Source organism: Artemia franciscana, chromosome 5 (genome assembly GCF_032884065.1).
Source record: "Artemia franciscana chromosome 5, ASM3288406v1, whole genome shotgun sequence".
NCBI classification, from domain to species: Eukaryota; Metazoa; Arthropoda; class Branchiopoda; order Anostraca; family Artemiidae; genus Artemia; species Artemia franciscana.
Genome location: NC_088867.1, coordinates 47837557 through 47863125, shown reverse-complemented (window position 1 = coordinate 47863125; position 25569 = coordinate 47837557). Strand labels below are relative to the sequence as shown.

General features: G+C 34.5%; 1 protein-coding gene across 3 annotated transcripts; it reads left to right on the top strand.

Moving 5' to 3' along the window:
* The first annotated feature begins 585 nt into the window (after positions 1-585).
* LOC136027511 (zinc finger protein 180-like) lies at positions 586-24610 on the top strand. 3 transcript variants are annotated; one of them, XM_065704827.1, is made up of 3 exons: positions 645-711; positions 10007-10156; positions 22233-24610. In XM_065704827.1, the coding sequence occupies exon 3, from the start codon at positions 22241-22243 to the stop codon at positions 23249-23251; it is 1011 nt and encodes a 336-aa protein (XP_065560899.1). In that variant the 5' UTR covers positions 645-711; positions 10007-10156; positions 22233-22240; the 3' UTR covers positions 23252-24610. The 3 variants fall into 3 exon arrangements, with proteins under 3 accessions (XP_065560898.1, XP_065560899.1, XP_065560897.1); XM_065704825.1 differs by lacking the exon at positions 10007-10156 and adding an exon at positions 7256-7390 and having other exon boundaries at positions 656-711; XM_065704826.1 differs by lacking the exon at positions 10007-10156 and having other exon boundaries at positions 586-711.
* Positions 24611-25569: the final 959 nt, after the last annotated feature.

Below are 25569 nucleotides of genomic sequence, written 5' to 3'. Positions count from 1 at the left end.
ATTGGGATTACTGGTTTTTAGCTGACAAGAAGACTTTTTTTTTATCTCCAAGGCTTGGTTACAGATGAGGATGAAGGATTTCTGATTATCTGAAGACACTTTTTAGGTTGTCAAATGGTTGAAAGGACTAATTGGCAGTTTGTATACCTTGTACACAATTTTTGGGATAGGAGCCTTGGTACAAAATAATCATAAAATCTACCCACTGTATGCAAGGATTTTTTTTTAACTGATTTACTCTCAGTCTCTAAAGTTTAAGAATCTAGGATTTTTGAAAATGAACACTCAAAGAGGAAACTGTAATTAGTTCTGCAAATAAAATCTGTGTGAATATGGCATTTAAAAATCTTGGTATGGTATTCTAGTCTCTCTATCCTAAAGACTAGTAAAGACAGGTGGCACGTATAATTTCACCTTATTATGTAAATGTCTGTAACAAGTATAGATTCACCAAAATTAAGGCATAAGAATGCACTGGTTTAACACAAAGATATGTAGGCATAAAAACCCCTTAACTGGTGTGGACCTATTCGGTAAGAATAAAGTCGTTCACCGGCAATTGGCCTTTTGAATATTTTTTTTATAAGAGAAAATTAATTTTTTTTTTCGTATTTGGGACAACTATGCCTTTATCCTAGATAAGAAAAGAATATAAATCATTTAGTGAATCATTACATTAACCACTAATCTGGATCAAAAGTCACTTTCTGTGTAAATTCCTGTTTTTTTTATATATCTATTAACCAAAACAAATGCGAAGCCGATGAAAGTATGCCTACTAGGCTAGACAAAGCTACCATCAGTTTTTTTTATTCTATAGGGTAGACTAGAACTTCCAGTAGGCCTACTTGACAGTGCCTAATCACAGACAGCTATCCTGATTAAAAACGAGGGTACTTTTAGATATATTTATTTATGTTCATTTATATTGTTTTGCCCATACTTTTGATAATTCATCTCCAGCACCCCTGTAATGGTCTCATATGGCTCTTAGCCATATAAAATAAGCTAAAACAATAATTGATGTAAACTTATTCCAAAACTGATAAAAATCAGAAAGAACTAGAAAATATAGTTTGTTGACGCTTACTGAATTGCCTATCATAGAATATTAATTCCATCATTGTTTTGGTTATCTTTTTTTTTTAGCCTATTCTTATATGAGAGAAAAAGGATTAGAGACAGTAAATTTATAGCAAACATTATTACTGGCTTTCATATAAAGTGAATATACTACTCAATGCCTTTTTTATGCTCTTTACTAATATAATAATTGCTTCTACTGGAAATTTAGATTTAAGCACTTTTTGACCTCTCAAAGATGACCTAATTACATGTTATAAAAAAGGCTTAAAACATTGGTCTCAGAATTTTAAACATTGGACTCAAACTTACCATTTCATTATAAATCCATTTTTTTTTAATCTTATACTATCCACAAGCACTGATTTTCCAAAATTAAATTGGATAAATAAATTTTATCAATGTTATGGCGTTTTCTTCTTCCTTGTCACCAAAATTTCAATCAAAGCATGTGTTTTCAGTTGTTTTTTAAAAAATAATAAGATATTTGAAATCACAAATCTGTAATAGAAACAAATTTGGGCTATATATTTGCACATCAGGGGGGTGGGGTAAAGTATAGCATATATTATATATGTATACTAGCCATTGCTGTGTTTAATATAGGTAATTTATAGCAAACAGTATAACTGACATTTGTAATAGCTGGCTTTCATATTTTCGACCAAAAACACATGCTTTTATTTAAAATTTGATGTCAATGAAGAAGAAAACATCATCACATTGGAAAAATTAATTCATCCAAACTAATATTAGAAAATCAGTGCTTATGGATTATATAACATTAAAAAAAATGGATTTGTAATGAAACAGTAAGTTTGAGATCAATGTTATAAGGAATTTGAGGTTTGAGACCAATTTTCTTAGCCTTTTTTGTACCCCATATTTAGGTCATTTTTAAGAGGTCTAAAAGTGCTTAAATCTGAATTTCGAGTAGAAGCAATTATTATATTTGTAGAGAGCATAAATGAAAAGGCATCAAGTGGTATATTCACTTTATATGAAAGCCAGTAATACTGTTTGCTATAAATTTACCTTGGAGACTTAGAATAAATTGTTGAAACCATAAAAATGAATTAAAAGTAAGTAATCTAAAAATGCATTCCCCCTTAATAGCATGTCACCATCTGGAGAGCCTCTTTTGTATACCTTTTTCATTCTTTCTTTAGCTTTTAAATCAGCACAAAAGTTACCACTATACCCTAGCCTATTTACATGCATTATTCTGCTCCTCCCCACTTGTATTTTAAAGCTGGCCATGTATTTGGCTTTAAATGGTTTTTGTTAAATTAAATGACTTCTATATATATTCTAACTTATGGAAGTTTACCCCTAATCATAGACAGTGCAATAGCACTGCCTAAATAAGTAGCCACATTTAATGCAATGGATATTTAAATTGAATAAATTCACATCATCAGAAAGTTAGAATCTTTGTTTTTGTTATCTTATAAAATATGCTATAGGGGCCTTTGTCTTTTTTAGGGCTACCCAACACTAAGGCTCATAAGCTTATTTGAAGTACTGCATCCCCTCAAGGTATTCTTACCTTGGTTGTTGCTAACCTGTACCACTAAATGAATCTGATATTCACTTCTCAGTTTTCCTCCTGGCAGTTTGTTGGTTAATATTAAATAGCACAGTACAGCCATGTCAATAAATGAAGTGCATTCTTGTTTGAGGAGTTTTTTAGGGTTACCAACACTGAGGCTCATAAACTTATTTGAAGTACTGTATCCCCTTAAGGTATTCTCACTTTGGTTGTTGCTAACTTTTACTGCTAGATGAATCTGATATTCACTTCTTAGTTTTCCTCCTTGCAGTTTGTTGGTTAATATTAAATTGTACTCAGCCATGTCAATGAATAGAATATATTCATACTTGAGGAGTTGAGATAAGACCTTCCTAAAACTTAGTTGATTGTTGCACAAAATAATTCTTTTGTTTCTCAATGGTGTTCTAAATTGAAAATGGAAGCTTATTCTAAAGGTTGTTCTATGATTCAAAATCAAGACTATTGGAAGACAATGTGAAAAGATAATCTCTATGAAAATAATCATGTCCAATCATAAATAAATATTAACCTATTGGAAGAGTAGGATTATTTTAATAATGAGAATATAATGAAAAACAGTTCAAACTAAATATTCTCTAAAATGTATTTTCATCTTATTTTTTTTAACTTGTATCTTTCTCATTTGTTTTTATATTCTTTTTGTTTCTATTATATATATTTGTATAGTCATCTGCATTTCATACTTCTTACTATTTCTACTTACTGTCTCTTGATGTGCTTCCTTGTAACTGTTTATGTAGAGAGAAAGAGCTCCTCACATATTTGTTTATATTTTTGAATCTTATGTGGTACTACATATGCTCACAAGAAAGAAATTTGAAAGCTTAGTGTTCATTTGGCTAACTTATGGAACTTATAACATATTGTGTTTTTTGTACCTGTTAACAAGTTTACTTGAATTCAAAATTTTGTAAATTCAGCAGAGTCTATTGTAAAAATATACTTGCAGAATCCTGTCTTCTTCACCATATTCAGTAAGATTGCTTAGAATCCTAACATAATACTAAATATGGTTTTTGTTAGCCATTTCCTGGTTGACTACAGTTTAATTAACGTAGTCAAAGATTTTTATTTTTTTTGAAGATTTTAGGCTACTTTGAAACCTGAATATAAATGTGTTTCTATCTAGATTTATATTTGAAAAAGGACATAAAATTTTTTGATGGAATGGTGATATTAATCTGAGTTTTGGCCTGTCTTATTATCATAAATATTTAGCATGTCATTAATAACTAGTTTAGAACCACAAAAGTATAAAAAGACTCTTCTATACCAGAATTGACAGTCTAGTAAGTTAGGATCCATTTTTGGACCTGTGATAACCCATGTTCAGGCGAGGTTGATATTTTTTTAAATATTTATTTGCTTTGCAGCAATAAAGGTGGTATTTCAGTGCTTCTATGTAATAAGTGATTTTAATTGTTTTTAAAGGTAGAGACTTTAATTATTGTATATACTATTTTTAACCATGAATATTTCAATGGTGCAATATTCATTTGTAATGACCAACTCTTTTAAAAGGATAAATTTCAAAATCAAATATCATGAAAATACAATTTCTTGAGAAGTCTAATTCCTGAATAGTATGATTCCTTGTAACATTACACCAGAAAAATTGCAATAATTATAATGCACTGTTACATAACTGATGTTAATTAAACATCTTAAATTCTTTTAATGTACTTTAGGCTTGTAAAATCTGCATAAGTTTCATACTGGATATTTCATAAATGCAAAAGTATATAATAGAACTTATGTATTTCATGAACAATAAAAGACTATTGGTATCTTTCTTAGTTTTAGTATTATTTGATTTATTGCAGGCCAAAGACAAATTTTTCTGCTCCTGATCCTGTTTTTATTGCTAGTTTTTCAGAATCCTTTGTGGGAGAATATCAAGAGCCAGTTTATGTGAAATGTTTTTTTTTTGGCACTTGGTAATTACCAAATGACATATCGCAGTTGTTGTTTCTGTTGGTCTGTTGGTCCCTGTTTTGCTAGTTTGGGAACTTCCAGATGAGCTAGGGTGACGAAAATTTGGTAGGCATATCAGGGACCAGACCTTATTAAATTAGGAATAGTTCTTCCCCAATTTGATCATCTTTGGGGGATTGGGGGGATGGTTAATTCAAGAAAGTTAGGAAAAATGAGGTATTTTTAGCTTACAAATAGGTGATCAGATCTTAATGAAATTTGATATTTAGAATGATATTGTGTCCCAGAGCTCTTATTTTAAATCCCGACTGGATCCAGTGAGATTGGGGGAATTTGGAGGGTGAAACCTGAAATCTTGAAAAATTCTTTAACAGGACCAGATATACTCTCTTTGGGGGAGTTGGGAGGGGGAGGCAGGGATCTAATTCAGTAACTTGTAAAAAATATAATAAATTAGCTGTTTTTAATATGTAAACAGGCAATTGGATCCTAATGAAATTTGATATTTAGAAGAATCTGATGTCTCAGAGTTTTTATTTCAAATCCTGACTGGATCTGGTGACACGAGGGGAAGTTGGAGGAGGAAATTAGAAATCTTGGAAAATGCTTAGAGTGGAGAGATCCTGATGGTACATGGTTGGAAGAATAAGCACAGGACCTAGATATGTGATTGTCATAACTGGAACAGATCTGCTCTCTTTGGGAAAGTTGGGGAGAGGTTAATTTGGAGAAATTAGAAAAAATGAGGTATTTTTAACCTACAAACGAGTGATAGGATCTTAATGAAATTTGATATTCCAAAGGAACATCTAACTCAGACCTCTTATTTTAAATCCAGTGCCATTGGGGGGAGTTTGGGGGGGGGACTGGAAATCTTTGACAACACTTAAAGTGGAGATTGGGATGAAACTTGGTGATAAGAATAAGCACAAGTCCTAGATACATGACTGACATAATCGGACCAGACTGATCTCTTTGGGGGAGTTGGGGGATGGGGACCTTATTCAGTAATTTGGAAAAATCAGAAAAAATGAGGTAGCCTATTTTTAACTTATGAACAGGTGATTAGATCCTACTGAAATTTGATATTTAGAAGGACCTCGTGGCTCAGAGCTCTTATTTTAAATCTCGACTGGATCCAGTGCCATTGGGGGAGTTAGGAGGGACTGGGAATCCTGGAAAACACTTACAATGGAGAGATTCGGATGAAACTTGGTGGGAAGAACAAGCACAATTCCTAGATACATGACTGACATAATTGAACCGGATCCGATCTCTTTGGGGGAGTTGAGGGATGGGGACCTTGTTCAGTAATTTGGAAAAATTAGAAAAATGGGGTAGCCTATTGTTAACTTATGAACAGGTGATTAGATCCTAATGAAATTTGATATTTAGAAGGACCTCATAACTAGGGGCTTTTATTTTAAATCCTGACCAGATCTGGTGATATTTGGGGAGTTGGAGGAGGAAACTGGAAATCTTGGAAAACACTTAGTGTGGAGATATCGTGAAAAATTTTGGAAGAATTCGGAGAGAAATTCAGAAAAATTTGAAAAATGAGGTATTTCTGACTTACAAATGGGTGATCAGATGTTAATGAAATGTGATATATATATATATATATATATATATATATATATATATATATATATATATATATATATATATATATATATATATATATATATATATATATATATATATATATATATATATATATATATATATATATATATATATATATATATATATATATATATATATATATATATATATATACAGTAGGATCTCGTGTCTCAGAGCTCTTATTTTAAATCTTGATCGGATCCGGTGACATTATTGGGGGAGTTGGAGGGGAAAACTGGAAATCTTGGAAAATGCTTAGAGTGTAGAGATTGGGATGAAACTTGGTGGAAAGAATACGTACATATCCTAGATACGTTATTGACATAACCAGGCCAGTTCCGATCTCTTTTGGGGAGTTGGGTGGATTTGCTCGTTTGGGCCCTTCCAGATAAGCCAGGACAGTGAAAGTTGGCAGGCCAATTTTTACATGAAGAAGAACCAAAACTAAATTAGATGCGTTATCAATTTGGCGATTACTGAAAGTTGGCAGACATATCAGGGACCCGACCAGATTAAATTTGAAAAAGTTGCTTCCTTGATTTGACCATCTGGGGGGAGGGGAGTGGATGGATGGTTAATTTGGAAAAATTGGAAAAAATGAAGTATTTTTAACTTACAAACGGGTTATAGGATCTTAATGAAATTTGATATTTAGAAGGACCTCGTGTCTGAGAGTACTTGTTTTAAATCCTGACCAGATCAGGTGACATTGGGAGGAGTTGGAGAGGGAAACCGGAAATCTTGGAAAAAGCTTGGATTGGAGAAATCGTAATGAAACTTGCTGGGAAGTAGCTTTTGGTTCTTGTCTCTTCTGACGTTGTTACAAGTGAAACTTGCTGGGAAGTAGCTTTTGGTTCTTGTCTCTTCTGACGTTGTTACAAGTGCCATATGAACTCTTAGTCCTTGTTTTTTTTTTCAAAAATAATTTTTGCAAGCTATGGCCTAAGTAATATGGGGGTCAGAGTCATTAGTGGATATTGGCCTATCTTTTTTTTATGCACAACTTTTCCTGATAATGACACCAGATTTATTCAGGTAACTGTTGCTTGTCCAGTTCTTGTGACCAGTGCTAGCAGCTAATTCTGACCATGGTCTACTGGTCTGCATGGACTATATGGTCTAACATTTGTCAATCCATCCTTGGTGCTGCAGCAATGTTCAAAATTTATGGTAAATTCAAGAATGCTCAATTTCATCTTAGCATATTCAAATAATAATTTGAATACAATAATCTCAAAATTTCTCTCTGATAGGTGAAAGACTTAAGATTCAGTTGATTAAAACAATTAAATCTATTCAGGGTGAGATAAGGTGGGTTAGAGGGAGAAGTCCCAAGGTGTTAGTACTTTATGCCAACATCTACAAAAATTAGGATATTTAGCATATGTATTCACATTTGTCAGCAAACTGGACAACTTTGTTGAGAACTCCTCCAAGCTAAAGACCGTAGCTTCACCTTGTAACCCAGTGTGTCTAGCATGTATTTATTTGTAAGAGACCAAATCATATCAATGTAAAGTTTTCAAATTGATATGTTAAATATTAAATGCGAATTCCTACTACTGTAATTGGGGTTTCGAATAAATAATGTCAATAAATTTCTTACACTTTTTTCAGTCAGGTTTTCATGCATTTCTGTGAATATAACTAAACTGGCTTAAGTTAGTTTTACTATCCAAACTAGAATTCATTTGGTTGAAGTGTTTTTCTAAATGAGTCAAATTGCATTATTTGAATTATTGAGGCTGTTCTTTTTGTTTAATAGACCAGGGAGAAACATGTAAGTTTGAATATGGGTAGACAATTCAGGGTTTAAACTTCATGTAAGGTTTTTTACAGATTGGAAAAGATTGACAAATGATATTGGGATTGTTTCAGTACAATACCAGTATATCATTATTGGTATTGTACTCCAAAATCCATATTGGTTGGGCCCTTGTGGAAACTGCAAAGGAGTCATTTTTGTTTGTTTATATGTCAACTTGTCATTTATTTTTATCAGAATAGCTTAGTGATTTTTAAACTATGGTAACCCAAAGCACGTCCACTAGGCATATATAATTAGTATTGAAAGTCAGAACCAAACAGATTTAAAATGGGAATAAGTCTTTACTCCATATGATCAGGTAGTACTTAAAGAAAAGAAATTAAAAAGAAAACTACCAAAAATTAAAAATTAAAGAAAACTATCAAATGTCATCTAACCCTGTTTTAAGTTTGAATTTTACAACGGAAAGATATCAGAGGGGGATCCAACCAGTTATAGACAAAGGTGCAAAGCTGCCACTAGCAGAATTTGACAGAATTCCAAAATCTACCGACACTTTATCAGCAGAGTTTGTGTTTTGACAGCTCTAATTTGAGCAAAAACTATTTTATGTCTAAAAATGGTATTTTCAGACAAAATCTGCTAATAAATTTGGAAACTGCCATGCAGCACTGCTACTTTGCTACCCCTCTTTTTCTAGGGGGGGGGGGGGTAAATGGGAACAAACAGAAGAAAGTCATCATAAAACCCAGGAAATTGTGAATAAAGTTGGTTTTACAAAGATATCATATTTTGAGAATTGGAGACAATATCCTAGTATTACCTATAGTAAAGGTCCATAAGCCTTCTTTGTATTATTTAATTATAAATTTTTTATGATTTTCCCCTACAGCAACTTCATATGGAAGAAGTTATATTTTAAACTTTGGAATTATAAGTTAAAGTTACAGTGTCTTTAATAAGAGTCAGAAGTGATTGTAGGAATCCAGGTCCCCTCTCTTGCCCTCTTTATACCTCTCCCTACTCTTCTTAAGTATCAAAGAAATTTCATCAAATTTTTGGCAGTGTCAGTGTAGAGTTCTATTTTGGAACTTTCATTCAAATAGGATATCTGCAATATCTTAGTAATTACTAAGCCTATTAAGTTATCTGGGAACTAATTTAAATAATACTGTTACGACAATCATAAAGGAGCGTCTGAAATGCTTCAAAAACAGATAAGCATATTAAGCTGAAACTTTCAGGGAATGTTGAAAGGGATTTTGAATAAGATAAAAGGACGTTTGGAATAGTCAGTTTATAAGAGCGGCTTGATGACTGTGTAATTAAAAGCTAATATTATCAGGTTTAAACTCATAGAAAATGTTGAATAAATCAAAAGCTGTATATTCACCTAGGCTAAAAGAAGGGTTTGTATGCAATATATCAGGAATAACTAAGGGAGCTAAAATTAAAGCTTTCGTCTATGATTTAAGGGAATATTTGAACCTTATGGCAATGGTTGCCGACAGAAAATATCTGGTAATCTGAGCAGAATGTTGAACTACATTGAAAAAAAATTATCCAGATATTCAAAAAGATTTCATCATATGTCTGGTATATTTGTGGTGTTAAATTGAAACTGTCAGGGGATAAGCATTCTCTGAAAGTTGGATAGGTTTAAGTCAAGCTAAATGAAAAAAAATTATGTTTTCCAATAGAATTAATCAGCCAAATTTCAGGAATTTTTTGGGTATTAAAGCACAAAAGACATTGTTTAATCAAAAATTCATACAATCGTGATGAAGGTCTTAAATTTTCATTTTGATTTTTTACAAGTACTTGCTGATTATATTTTTTTTTTCAAAATGAGCAACATAATACATCATCATGGAGTTTCTAGAAAGCATAACTCCTGATTGCTGTAACAGCAGGAAGACACAGCCAATAATTGTCATTGGTAAATAAATTAGTTTCACTTTTATTGCTTGACTTGTATCACGTAAAGCTTGAACACTAAATTAATCTTTTCACTATAGAAACCAATAAAAGAAATGGAGATATGACACATTCCAATGTAACCAAGATCGAAATCAACCTTGTTTCACTGGAAACTCGATAAAAATTTTGATAAAGAAGATGGTGTTGCATTTTCAGCCAAAAAAGAGCTACTGACCTATAATATACTGGTAAGGCTACTCTCCCATCTGACTGAGCACTTAAAGTGATAGAAATAGCATAAACAGCAGCAGCTACTGCAGACATGGGAAGTCTTGCAATCAGCATCCCAAAAACTAAACACCTTTCAACTAACAATGATAGCAACTCATTAATACATGCTGATACAAATCCTATTGACAGAGTTGAAAAGTTCAAATATCTAGGATCTATTATGGAATAATGGTGGAGCAGCAAATGAGGATCATGGTCAGATCAGCTATGCCTAGTGTTCCTTATGGTTATTGTGCAAACCCCTGTGGTTGAAACGAAAAACTACCAAAAGTGATCTAACCCTGTTTTAAGTCAGAATTTTACTTTGGAAGGGGCGGGGGGGGGGGGGGTTGGGTTCCAACCGAGCATGGACAAAGTTCCAAATCTGTTGTTAGCAGAATTCCAAAATCTGCTGACACTTTTTAGCACAACTTGTTTTTTTACAGCTTTGCTTTCAGCAAAAATTAGTTTTATGTTTTAAAGTGTTATTTTTGGACAAAATCTGCCAATGAACTTAAAAATTGCTAAGTAGCAATGGTACTTTGCTACCGCACTTTTTTCCATGGTGAGGTCTAACAGGAATTAACAGAAGAAAGTTAGTATAGAACCCAGGAAATTGTGCATTAATTTGGTTTTAGGAAGATATCACATCCTTGAGAATTGTTGGCAATGCTCTAGTTTTACCTTTAAAAAGAGCCATAGGCTTTTGTTGTATTATTTAATTAACAATTTCTTATGATTTTTCCCCTAGAGCAGCTTCATATGGAAAAGGTAATAGTTGAGATTTTGAGGTTCGAAGTTTGAAGTTGTTATGTCTTTACTAAGAGTTTAAAGTGATTAGGGGCAACTTCATATGGAAGAGGTGATAGTTGAGACTTTGAGATTCGAAGTTTGAAGTTATAATGCCCTTATTAAGAGTTAAAATTGATTAAGGGCAGCTTTATATGGACGAGGTGATAGTTGAGACTTTGAGATTCGAGGTTTGAAGTTGTAATGTCTTTACTAAGAGTTAAAAGTGATTAGGGGCAACTTCATATGGACGAGGTGATAGTTGAGACTTTGAGATTCGAAGTTTGAAGTTGTAATGTCTTTACTAAGAGTTAAAAGTGATTAGAGGCAACCAGGCTCATTCTTCTGCCCTTTTATACATCCTCCTACCCTTCGTAACTATCAACGACATTTGATCAATCCTACCCTTCATAACTATCAAAGACATTTGGTCAATTTTGCTGAACCATTTTGTTTAAAAAGTTTAGAGTTTTTATTTTGAAACTTTCAGGGAAAGATAAGAAGGGTGTTTATTAACATAGTGTTTTTGCAATATTTCAGCAATGATTAAATCTATTAAGATGTTTGGGAACTAATTTAAACGGCTTTGTGTTGCAGGAATTATAGTGGAGCATCCGCAATACCTCTAAAACAGATATGGGTATTGAGCTAAAACTGTCAAGGAATTTTGAGGGGCATTTTAAATCAGATGAACGGACTGTTAGAGTAATCAGAGGGGGGTTAACGATAGTGCCTAATCAACAGCTAAAGTTATCAAGTTGAAACTGTTATGAAATGTTGAATAAATCAAAATTTGCATGTGTACCCAGGTTGTAAGAATAATTTGTATGTAATATATCAAGAATGGCCAAGGGAAGTAAAATTAAAGATTTTATCCATGATTTAAGGGATATTGGCATCTTATGCTACCTTGCTGAAAATACCAGGAAAGTCGAGCAAAATGTTGAACTAAATTGAAAAAAAAATTTACTCGTATTTTCCAAAAGATGTCAGGAACCGTCAGGAGAAAGCTATCAGGGAATATTAAGGCAGATAATTAAAAAAAAACCACTCACCATATCCTTCCATGTCTATGGTCTTCCATAGGTCTTTTACACATCTATGGGTGTTTAGTTGAAAATTTCAACTAAACACACCAAATTCAACTAAACCAGGGGATAAGCATTCTCTGAAAGTTGGATTGTTGGAACTTAAACTAAAAGAAAAGACAGTATGAATATTTTGATTGCAATAGAATGAATCAGGCAAATCTCAGGAACGTTTTTGGATATTAAAGTACAAGACGTTGTTTGATAAAAAATTTGCTCAACAATGATGATCTTAAATTTTAGTTTTGTGTTTACAAGTTTTGTTTGTTACTTGCCAATTTTAGAAATAAAAAACATTTGTTAAAAATCAACAGAAAAAGAGCCACAAAATATATCATCATGAAGTTCTAGAAAGCATAACTCCTGATGTAACAGAAGAAAAACACAGCTATTAGTGGTTGTGGGTAAACAAAGGCTAACCAGAATATCTTGTTATGGCACTTGGTATTAACCAAGTGGGGGGGGGGGGCTAAAATCTTGGAAAACCCTCAGAATGTAGGGATCGAGATGAAACTTGGTGGGAAAAATAAGCAGAAGTCCTAGATACGTGATTTACTTAACCGGAACGGATCTTCTCTGTTTGGAGGAGTTGGGGGGGGGGGGTTAAATCTGAAAATTAGAAAAACTAAGGTATTTTTAACTTACGAAGGAGTGATTGGATCTTAATGACATTTGAAGTTTGGAAGAATAACGTGTCTCAGAATTCTTATTTTAAATCCTGACTGGGTCCGGTGAAATTGGGGGAATTGGAGGGTGGCAAAATCTTGGAAAATGCTTAGAGTTGAGGGATCGGGCTGAAACTTGGTGGGAAAAATAAGGACAAGTTCTAGATACGTAACTGACATATCCGAAACGGATCCTCTCTCTTTGGGTGAGTTGGGGGGGGGGGTTAATTCTGAAAAATTAGCAAAAATGAGCTATTTTTAACTTTCGAAGGAGTAATCAGATCTTAATGAAATTTGATTTTGGAAGGATATCGTGTCTCAGAGCTCTTATTATAAATCCCGACTGGATCCGGTGACATTGGGGGGAGTTGGGGGACATAAAATCTTGGAAAACGCTTAGAGTGGAGGGATCGGGATGAAACTTGGTGGTAATAATAATCATTAGTCCTAGATACGTGATTGAAATAACCAAAAAGGATCCACTCTCTTTGGGTTAGTTGGGGGAAAAGGGTTAATTCTGAAAAATAAAAAAATTAGGTGTTTTTAACTTACAAAGGAGTGATCGGATGTTAATGAAATTCAATGTTTAGAAGGATATCTTGTCTCAGAGCTCTTCTTTTCAATCCCGACCGGATCCAGTGTCATTAGGCGGGGGGGGGGCGGAAATCTTGGAAAACCTTAAAGCGGAGAGATCAGGATGAAACTAGGTAGAAAGAAAAGCACAAGTCCAAGATAGGTGACTGACATAACCGGACTGGATCCGCTCTCTTTGGTGGAGTTGAGGGGGGGGGGGATATTTAAAAAAATAGAAAAAATGAGGTATTTGTAACTTACGAACGGGTGATCAGGTCTTAGTGAAATTTGATATCTAGAAGGATCGTGTACTTCAGAACTCTCATTTTAAATCTCGACCAGATCCGGTGACATTAAAGGGAGTTGGAAGGGGAAACCGGAATTTTTGGAAAACGTGAAAATCAAGGTATCTTACGAATACTTGATCGGATCTTAATGAAACTTGATATATAGAAAAATCTTATGTCTCAGATGCTCCATTTTTAATTCAAATGGGATCCGGGGACATGTAGGGGGAAAAAATCTTGGAAACTGGAAATCTTGGAAAACCCTTAGAGTTGAGAGATGGGGATGCAACTTGATGGGGAGAATAAGCATAAGTTATAGATACTAGATTGACATAATTGGTACGGATCCGTTCTATTTGAAGGAGCTGGGGGTTGTTAATTTGGAAAAATCAGAAAAATTGAGGTGTTTTTAACTTGAGTACGGGTGACCGGATCTTAATGAAATTTGATATTTAGAAGAAACTCATGTCTCATAGCTCTTATTTAAAATCCCGACCAGATCTTTTGATATTGGGGGAGTTGGAGGTGGGAAGCCGGAAATCTTGGAAAAGCTTATAAATGTTTTAAATACGTTATTGACGTAACCGGACTGGATCCGCTCTCTTTGGTAGAGTTAGGTGGTGGGGTTCAGTGCTTTGGCGAGTTTGGTGCTTCTGGACGTGCTAGGACGATGAAAATTGGCAGGCGTGTCAGGGAGCTGCACAAATCCACTTGATAAAGTTGTTTTCCCCGATTCGACCATCTGGGGGGGGGCTGAAGGGAGAGGAAAAATTAGAAACGTTGAGGTATTTTTAACTTACGAGGGGGTAATCGGATCTCAATGAAATTGGATATTTAGAAGGACCCCGTGACTCAGAGCTTTTATTTTAAATCCCAACCGGCACTAAGCCTATGATTTTGCTTTTAAAGCAATGTATTGATTCTTAGAATTTCGCTAGAGCTCGTACCATATGAGATCTTGGCTCTTTGGTCTTCTGACCTCGTCACAAGTGCCATACGAGCTTTTAGCTCTTGTTAGAAGAATAGGAATTGGAAAGAAGTGTACCATTTTGTCATTTCCAAATATTTATTCTAAAAGTTTCCCTCTTATTGCTTGACTTGTATCACATAAAGTATAAATACTAAATATATCTTATCGTTATAGAAACCAATTAGAGAAATGAAGACACGACACGTTCTAATGTAATAAAGGCAGATTGAAACCACCCTTGTTTCACCCTTGGATAGTTTGGCTAACAGCAGATCAAACAGTTCGTGGTAACAAACTGTAGTAAGGATCGACCCGGATCAGTAGTAAATAAAACTCTAAAAACAGAATTTTGATACTAAAAGATACATCAAAAGAATCGGATTTTTATGCTGATTTTAAATATAAAAGTTTCATCAAATTTAGTCTTTGTCATCAAAAGCCACGAGCCTGAGAACATTAACCTTATTTTGAAAAATAGGGGAAACACCCCTAAACGTCATAGAATCTTAACGAAAATCACACCATCGCCTACAGCGTATCAGAGAACCCTACTGTAAAAGTTTCAAGCTCCTATCTACAAAAATGTGGAACTTCTTATTTTTTACCAGAAGACTGATCACGGCTGCGTGTTTATTTGTTTTTTTGTTTTTTCCCAGGGGTCATTGTATCGTCCGAGTGGTCCTAGAATGTCGCAAGATATTCTTCATTTCCCCAATTCTAACGGAAATGAAAAGTTCTAGTGTCCTTTTTCAGTGACAAAAATATAGGAGGACACCTAGGCCCCCTCCCACGCTCATTTTCCTCCCAAAGTCAACGGATCAAATTTTTTGGTAGCCATTTTGTTCAGCATAGTCGAAAACCATAAGAACTATGTCTTTGGGATGACTTACTTCCCCACAGTCCCCGGGAGAGGGGCTGCAAGTTATAAACTTTGACCAGTGTTTACATACAGTAATGGTTTATGGGAAGCGTACAGACGTTTTTCCGGGGGACTATTTCGGTTTGAGGGGGGTTGAGGGGAGGGGGCTGTGTGGGAGGATCTTTCCTTGGAGGAATACGTCATGGGAAAAGACAAATTCAATGAAAAGGGCGCAGGATATGCTAGTGTTACTGTAAAAAAACAATGAAAAAATAAACATGAAAGTTTTTTTCAATTGAAAGTAAGGAGTAGCATTAAAACTTAAAACAAACAGAGATTATTATGCATATGAGGGGTTCTTCTCCTCCTAAATACCTCGCTCTTTATGCTAAAGTATTTCTAATAATTTCAACTATTTATTCTATGGCCATTTCTGATTCAGGGGTCATTCTTAAAGAATTGGGACAAAACTTAAGCTTTGGTGTTAAAAAACGAGGTATTTTTACACTAAAATGGTTTTTTTTTTACCAGTAAAAAAACTGGTGTTTACATACAGTAATGGTAATTGGGAAATGTATAGACGTTTTTCATTTTTTTGGGGTTTGGGGGGGGGGGGCATTTAGCATTAGCATTTAGCATTAGCAGCATATTCTAGCATTACCGTAAAAAAAAAAACATGAAAAAGTTATTTCAACTGAAAGTAAGGAACAGCATTAAAACTTAAAATGAACAGAGATTATTACGCATATAAGAGGTTCATCTCCTCTTAAATACCTTGCTCTTTACGCTTGAGTATTTTTAGTAATTTCAACTATTTATATTACGGCCTTTCTTATTCAGGGGTCATTCTTAAAGAGCTGGGACAAAATTTAAGTTTTAGTGTAAAGAGTGAGGTATTAACGAGGGGACAAACCCCCCTCATATACGCAATAAAAATATAAGAATATAAAAGTTCGTTACGTAAGTTAATTCTTAAGTTACGTGTATTTTTTTTCTAATTACAACGTTCGTTAAAAATTAAAAGTTCTAGTTGCCTTTTCAAGTAACCAAAAAATTGGAGGGCGTTTTTCCGGGGGATTATTTCGGTTTGGGGGGGGGGGGTTGAGGGGAGGGGGCTATGTGGGAGGATCTTTCCTTGGAGGAATATGTGATGGGGAAAGAGAAATTCAATGAAAAGAGCTCAGGATGTTCTAGCATTACTGTAAAAAAAAACAATGAAAAAATAAACATGAAAAAGTAATTTCAACTGAAAGTAAGGAGCTGCATTAAAACTTAAAACGAACAGAATTATTACGCATATGAGGGGTTCATCCCCTCCTAAATTGCTTAAGTATTCTTAGTTATTTCAACTATTCATTTTTCGGCCTTTCTGATTCAGGGGTCATTCTTAAAGAGCTAGGACAAAATTTAAACTTTAGTGTAAAGAGTGAGATATTAACGAGGGGACAAGCCCCCTCATATACATAATAAAAAAACAAGAATATGAAAGTTCGTTACGTAAGTTAATTCTTAAGTTACGTTTATTTGTTACTAATAAAAACGTTCGTTAAAAATTAAAAGCTCTAGTTGCCTTTTCAAGTAACCAAAAAATTGGAGGGCAACTAGGCCTCCTCCCCCACCCCTTTTTTCTCAAAATTGTCTGATCAAAACTAAGAGAAAGCCATTTAGCCAAACAAATTAATATGCAAATTTCATTTTAATAATTTATGTGCGGAGAGCCAAAATCCAACATGCATTAATTCTAAAACGTTCAGAAAATAAATAATAGGAAAAACTAGTTTTTTTTAACTGAAAGTAAGGAGCGACATTAAAACTTAAAACGAACAGAAATTACTCCGTGTATGAAAGGGGCTGTTCCCTTCTCAACGCCCCGCTCTTTGCGCTAAAGTTTTTACTATTCAATAAAGTAGAATTGAGAGAAAGAGTCAAACTTTAGCGTTTGAGAGTCAAAGAGTCAAACTTTGAGCGGGGCGTTGAGAAGGGAACAGCCCCTTTCATACATGGAGTAATTTCTATTCGTTTTAAGTTTTAATGTCGCTCCTTACTTTCGGTTAAAAAAACTATTTTTTTTATTTAATTCAAGATAAACAATTAAACTACTGTATGAATGATTAATATGAAATATTGCACAAGAAAAAACTAAAGACCTTCCTTCAAATAATTTGCTTGGAAGTTTTGTGCAACATCTTTGAATTTTTAAGTGCAAAAAAACATTACTGCATTTACCAAATTAGTTTTTGCATATTGCTTTTATGGCTTGGTGTGGAAACACTGGTGAAACTTTTTGTGCAATAAAACCGACGTATATTATTTTATAAAAATAAAAATGAAAAAAACCATTGGAAATACTAGTTTTCAAGTGTGGATAGACTTAATCTGAATCCGTTTGGCAAAAATGTTTTCATTTTGATGTCCTTGCTACTTTAAGCCAACACTTTCAATGCTAAAAGGGCTGATAAAAAAGTAAAAGGACACTTCAGTCCATTTTGTCAAAAGTGCGTATCTTCAATATCCTAGGAATACCTAAAAGTATTGGATAGAAACTCTCTGGGCACTGTTGATCAATAGACATAATTGGACCATCTTGCAAAAAAGACAGGAGAGAAGGGAAACAGAAGAGGGTAGGTTATATGGATATTAATATAAATGAAAAGACACTTTATGCATCCAGGATGTAATAAAGGCGTATTTGCTATATCTTGAAAAGGCCAAGGGTATAAATTTCAGGGTATATAGCTAAGAAAAATCCAGAGCTTATTGCCAGGATTTTAAGTTAAATCATACAAAACTCACTGGGTCAGGGTTGTCATAATTGCAATTCTGTAATACCCAAGAAGCAGTCTTGGTTAATGAGTTGAAGCTTTCAGTGGATGTTAAATTGAATCAAAAGACCATGTGAAAAGCCAGTTTGTCATGAGTGCCTATCTCCAAAATCTTAGTAATGGCTAAGGGATGTAACTTGCTTGGAAGTTACATTGGGTTGTAATTTTGAAATAATGCTGAAAAAGATGTTAAACTGAATCAAATGATCATTTACATTCAGGTTTTCAAAAGAGTGTATCTCCAGTGCTGTGCACAATCTTCCATTGGTGGCCCTGTTTTCCCTAATCTTAGTGCACAGCTAGCACCTAAGACTAAGAATCAAACAAGCCCTCTTTTCTTATAAATAATCTGAAAAAAGGAAACTAGAACTTTCAGTTTCTAATCTTTTGAGTCCCCTCTGAAGTCTATACGACCTCCTTTTCTATAAAAACCTTTTCCACCCTGGGCATAAGTTAAAACCCTCCCCTGGGCTAGAGGGGGATACATTGAACCCCAGTATTCTATCATTTTATCATGGGACTATTTCAAACTTAATAACTATCTAAACATTTTGATCAGACGGATTTGAGGAAAAGAGGGTGTGTGTGGGTGATAGATACTCTCTGATCACTTTTGACTCGTGAAAAGACAACTACAACTTTCAATCTCCAATACATAAAAACATATATTTCCCTGGAGCAAAGCTTAAAACACTTGCCCCAGAACTCTGGGGGGTTGTGTTGACTCCAGAGTTTTTATGGCACTTGGTTTTAACCAAGTGACATATAGCGATCGCAAATTCTGTCGGTGTGTCTGTCTGTCCTGGTTTTGCTAGTTTAGGCACTTCAAGATAAGCTAGGACGATGACATTTGGCAGGCATATCAGGGATCGGACCAGATTAAATTAGAAATAGTCATTTCCCTGATTTGACCATCTGGGGGGGGGGGTTAATTCGGAAAAAAAATACAAAAAACGATGTATTTTTAACTTACGGACGGGAGATCAGGTCTTAATTAAATTTGATGTTTGGAAAGCTATCGTGTCTCAGAGCTCTTCTTTCAAATCCCGACCGGATCTGGTGACGTTGAGAGAGGGGAGTTGGGGGACCTAAAATCTTGGAAAACGCTTAGAGTGGAGGGACCGGGATGAAAGTTGGTGGGAAAAATAAGCAAAAGTCTTAGATACGTGATTTACATAATTCGAACGGATCCGCTCTATCGGGGGGGGGGATTAATTTTGAAAAATTAGAAAAAATTACGTATTTTTAACTTACAAAGAAGTGATCGAATCTTCATGAAACTTCATGACCGACATAACCCGAAAGGATCCGTTCTCTTTGGTGGAGTTGGGGGAGGGCTAATTCTGAAAAATTAGAAAAAATGAGTTATTTTTAACTTATGAAGGAGTAGGTAACCTCGTAACTCAGATATCTTATTTTAAATCCCGACTGGATCCAGTGTTATTAGGGGGAGGGGGACTGGAAATCTTGGATAACGCTTAAAGTGGAGAGATCAGGATGAAACTCGGTGGGAAGAATAAGCTCAAGTCCAAGATACGTGAAGACGTAGCCGGATCGGATCCGCTCTCTTTGGTGGTGTTTGGGAAGGGGGAGTAAATCGGAAAATTAAGAAAATATGGGGTATTTGTAACTTATGAATGGGTGGTCAGATCTTAATGAAATTTGATATTTAGAAGGATCTTGTGCTTTAGAACTCTTATTTTAAATTCCGACCAGATCCGATGACATTGGGTGGGGAGTTGGAGGGGGAAACTGGAATTCTTGGAAAACGTGAAAATCGAGGCATCTTACGAATGGGTGATCGGATCTGAATGAAACGTGATATATAGTAGAATCTTATGTCTCATATGCTCTATTTTTGGTTCGAATCAGATCCGGGGACATAGAGGGCTGGAGAGGGGAAACAGAAGTCTTGGAAACTAGAAATCTTGGAAAACGCTTAGAGTGGAGAGATCGGGATGAAACTTTATGGAAAGATTAAGCACAAGTTATAGATACGTGATTGATACAATTGGAACGGATCCCTTCTCTTTGGGGGAGCTGGGGGTTGTTAATTTGGAAAAACTAGGGAAAATTTTGAAGGAACACCTGTCTCAGAGCTCTTATTTCAAATCCCAACCAGATCTGTTGACATTGGGGGGAGTTGGAAGGGGAAACCGGATATCTTGGAAAAAGCTTAGAGTCGAGTGATCGGGATGAAACTTTGTGGGTAGAATAAGCCAATGTGGTAGATACGTGATTGATGTAACCGGCTTGGATCCGCTCTATTTGGGGGAGGTAGGGGGTTTGGCTCAGTGCTTTGGCGATTTTGGTGCTTCTGGATGTGCTAGGACGATGATAATTGGTAGGTGTGTCAGGGAGCTGCACAAATTGACTTGATAAAGTCGTTTTCCCCGATTCGACCATCTGGAAGGATGAAGGGAGAGGAAAAAATACAAAAATTGAGATATTTTTAACTTACGATGACATACATATGAGCTCTTGACTCTTCCGACCTCGTCGCAAGTGAGGTGTTAGCTCTTGTTGTTATCTGACTTCTGAACTATTTTTAACAAAATTGTTATCTCAAATTTTTATCAGTAGTTTTTTGGAAAACAGGTTGGGGGGGGGCTTGTTTCCTTCTAATCTTTTTTTACTCTTAAAAGTGAACTAGAATTTTTATTTTCTAATCAAATTGAGTCCCCTCTGAAGTTTTTACAGGCACCATCTCCATATTTACAACGCTTTTTGTTAAAATTAGTTCCAAAATCGGATAAAAGACACCACGGTCGACACAATCCCCTAGGACCAAGGAGCAGGCGTTGTAAATTTTGCTGTAAAAAGGCGTTGTTAAAGCAAAAGTAAATTTTGCCTCCTGGGCAAAATTTACAACGCCTGCTCCCTGGTCCTAGGGGATTGTGTCGACCGTGGTGTCTTTTATCCGATTTTGGAACTAATTTTAACAAAATGGTTATCTCAAATTTTTTGTTGGATGCATTTGGATAAAAAATGTGCGGAGGGTAAGTTGCCCTCCGATCACTTTTAACTCTTAAAAAGGCACTAAAACTTACGGTCTCCAATTGAATGAGACTCCTCCAAGTATAACTTTACAACGCCTGCCCCTGGGCTCTGGGAGATTGTGTCGACACCGGAGTTTTTGCTATCTGACTTTTGAACTATTTTTAACAAAATACCTATCTCAAAATTTTATCTGATGCATTTGGGGGAAAAGGCGGGTGTGGGCTGGTTACCCTCTGATCACTTTTAAATCTTAAAAAGGGCACTATCTGATTTCAATTAAACGAGCCCCCTGTGAGGTTTATAGGATCGCCCCTTCCATATGAACTACCTCTGGGAAAACAAAATGATAACAAAACATTGGAGCCGTATGGTCTTTACTATAGGCAGCGCTATAACGTTGCCTCTGATAAAACAAATAAATTGACTCTACCACTGATTATCCTGCTCTCTCTATAAGAGGGTATACTCTCTCCTTGGAAACGCGTCGGTTAGTGTCTTCTTTGCATTTCGATGTTCATACCACTATAGGGGTTTCTGTGTTGTACAGATGTTAATTTGGTTTTTATAGCAATTTTAAGGAGTAGGAGTGAGAAAAAGCTGAGCAGCTCTATTATCAAAACGGATTTTTTTTTTCTATAATGCCCTTTGAGACACTCAATGAACCTTAAACTAAATGCAATAAAAGTGCCCAGTTCCTCAATAATTTTGCACACATTTTCAGTTGGAAGACGTTTCAAGTATAGGTCAGATTTATTTGAATGTATGGCACAAGGAGTAGATAACCTACAATCAAATTATTAACGAAATTACTCTAGAAATTCTCAAATTACGTTTGTTGCTTGGATATACTTACAATGTCCATTTTTTGGTATTGAAAATGGGTAAAATTTTAATTAATGCATTCTTGTCTCCTCCTTCTTTGCCTAAATTACCTAAGAATAAATTAGGGATTTAGTTCTCCCCCTCCCCTCTGTAAATATGTATGATTATTTTTTTTCTAGATATCACTATGGACTTGGTGTTCCAAGATTGTCAAGCAAAGCAAGATTACAGAGCACCTTTTGCGCCAGGTTCTACCAATGTATGTCTTGAGCCAGAAACGGATTTTGATTTTGATCAAGGACTAGCGATTGAGCTTTGCGAAATTGCCGAAGATAATATCACCGAAAATGAAAATCTTGTACAAGAATCAAGTTTTTCGGTAAAGGTGTTGCCACTGGAAAGAAATCAGACTATGGGAAAACCTTTCGAATGTGATGTATGTAAGAAAACTTTTGCTCGCAAGTCTACTTTATCTGTACACAGACGAACTCACACTGGGGAGAAACCGTTTGAGTGTGAAATTTGTAAGAAATCTTATATAAGTAAATCTGCTTTATCTTTACACAAAAGAACTCACACTGAAGAGAATCCATTCAATTGTCAAGTATGTGAAAAACGATTCACTACTAGTTCTGATTTTTCTAAACATCAAAGAGTTCATACTGGGGAAAAACCCTATGAGTGTCGAATTTGTGAAAAACGATTCAGAACTACTTCCGAATTTTATAGACATCATCAAAGAAAACATCCTGGGGAGCTATTTGAGTGTCAAGTATGCGAAAAACAATTCACTACTATTTCGGATTTTTCTAAACATCAAAGAACGCATACTGGGGAAAGACCAATCGAATGTCGCTTCATGTCTAGTTCCGATTTATCTACACATCTAATAACGCATAATGGGGAAAAACTATATGAGTGTCAAGTATGTGAAAAACGATACACCAGGTATTCAAGTTTACGCATTCATCAAAGAACACATACTGGGGAAAAACCATTTGAGTGTCAACGATGTGAAAAATGTTTCACTACTAATTATGATTTATTTAAACACCAAAGAACGCACACTGGGGAAAAGCCATTCGAGTGTAAACTATGTGAAAGACGTTTCTATGTTAGTTCTGAATTATCTAGACACCAAAGAACGCATACTGGGTACTATGCAAAAAAAAGATCACTAGTAATCAGCACTGAATAACTCACACTGGGGAGAAAGCTTTGCAATGTAATTTGTGTACCCAAAGCTTTGTTTTAGTTTTTAATCTATTGAATCACCAAAGAAATCTTGCAGAGAAAACACTTTTTGAATGCTATGAGTGTGAAAATTTTCAATTCTATCCATTACTTTTTTGCCACATAGAAAACATGTTGTTGAAATACCTTTTGAATTTGCTGAATGTGAGAAAATCTTAGTGTCTAAGATAAATTGGGATTTTATATTCTGGATAGAGAATTTTGGGCTTTGAAGTATATAGCTTTGTTTCTTGCTCCCTTTTATCAAAATACCTAAATACTTCATTGAAAAAGAAACTTTTTAAGCGACATGCATGTGGAAGAAGTTTTCACATCTGTAAAAACTTTCTGTAGACAAAAGAAATTAAACTGGAGAAAGTGATCTTTTTGAGTATGCAGATTGTAATCATAGCTTCTAAATTGTATGTGATCTTCATTCTTGAGGCAGACATAATATTTAGATTCTAGGCATGATTAGGGAATGAGTTTTCATTTTTATTTATTTTTGCATTTTTTTGGAAAGTTAATTTTTTTTAATTAGATTTCTCTTCTTTTCGAATTAGCAGCGTTTATTAGTGAGACACACATCAATAGGTAGAAAATATAGTTTCAATTGTCATAAAGAACTTACCATTGCAGGAACAGTCCCTGTTTGAAAAGTTGTAATAGTTTGGTGTACAAGATGCAGGGTTGTCTTGTTTAGAATAGTCATCCTTTAAACAGTTGTGGTAATGCTCTTTGTGTATCAGCAACAAGAAAGTGTTCAGACCTTTTTTCTTTAGTTACACATTAAAGCATTTAGTTACACATTAACACATTAAATATAGAACATCGAGTTGAAATTTTAATTGACTCAGTTTTGCTATATGATAAACGTGAAGACAGAGCACCTCAAGAGAATTAGATTTATTTTGGATAGGCAAGCCGAAGTTTCAAATTCAAATTCACTTTATTTAAAAAACATGCAACGGACAGAGTCGATAATTAGTTTCTATTGTCATGCCCAAATTAAAATCCGTCGACAAGTCAAAATTAATATTCATAAAATTATAATATATGCATTCAAGTTTTGCAGCTACCCTTTGTCAGCTTACTGACGAAATTGTTCGGGTGCAACACTTATGACAAGACTAAAAGGAAGGGATTTAGAATTATTTTGTCGAATTTGCTGCCAGCTAAATTTGAAATAGATGTAATTTACCCTTGATTATATCAGGATGTAAATGTTCACTTTTACCGCCAGTTGATCATTAAATGTATGTTGTCTGTGGAATGTAACCTTGTATTCATCAGAAATGAATAAACTGTAGACAGGTTTCCACAAGCGTATGCATCCTTACTTTTTTTTCTTTGCTATCAATTACTTTTTGTAAAAATCGCAGATGAATCCGAGAAAAGCTATAAAATTAAATGGTCCCGGTAGAAAGTTTAGCGTTCCAAATAAGGTTTTATCCCTAAATCCCTACCATTGGTAATAGCTAAAATGATAGTTTCCGAATTGAGTTTCAGATGGCGGTTTTCCTTCACCTTCGTTTTTGTTTGTCAAAGTTCGTTTCAGTTATATATATATATATATATATATATATATATATATATATATATATATATATATATATATATATTTATATATATATTTAATATATATATATATATATATATATATATATATATATATATATATATATATATATATATATATATATATATCATGAAAAGAGAAATCCAATGCAACAGCACAAACACACAAAAAAAAGAAAGAAAAGAGAGACAGAAGGAGAAAAGGAAGACTGTTTTACTAAATTAGTGATTAATATAGACCAGCACTTGAATGAGGCCTTAACCCTACTCATCCATACAATCACATAGGTCAAACAGCATAGCCACACACAATCAACCATAAAGAATAATCCATGGACAGGCAGTCATGACGTCAATAAGTATAAGTCGTCATTTACCAAACAATAGAAAAAATAATATAGACAAATAATTCAGAGGCAACACCCAACATAAGGGCTCATCGGTTTTAAGTGAAAGATGGAAATCTTCTTTATACGTATATCTTTATTATTTTTATACGTATGCATAATGTGAACTTTTTGTATTGGATCATTTGTATTTTATATATATATATATTATGACCTGGGATGTCTCTACAACCGACTTTAAGTGTGCTCAGGTATCAACATCAATGGTGAATATTAACAAAATAAACAATGCATCTTTTTTTCACACTAAGATTTGGTAATATAGTGAAGAAATCGTAGCCAAGGTGAAAACTGTAAC

Excerpts from the sequence above, each read along its gene's own strand:
- LOC136027511 (XM_065704825.1), top strand. The coding sequence starts at position 7,309 with ATGGTCTACTGGTCTGCATGGACTATATGGTCTAACATTTGTCAATCC. Across the intron at positions 7,391-22,232 it reads AGCAATGTTCAAAATTTATG|ATATCACTATGGACTTGGTG; the intron begins GTAAATTCAAGA and ends TTTTTTTTCTAG.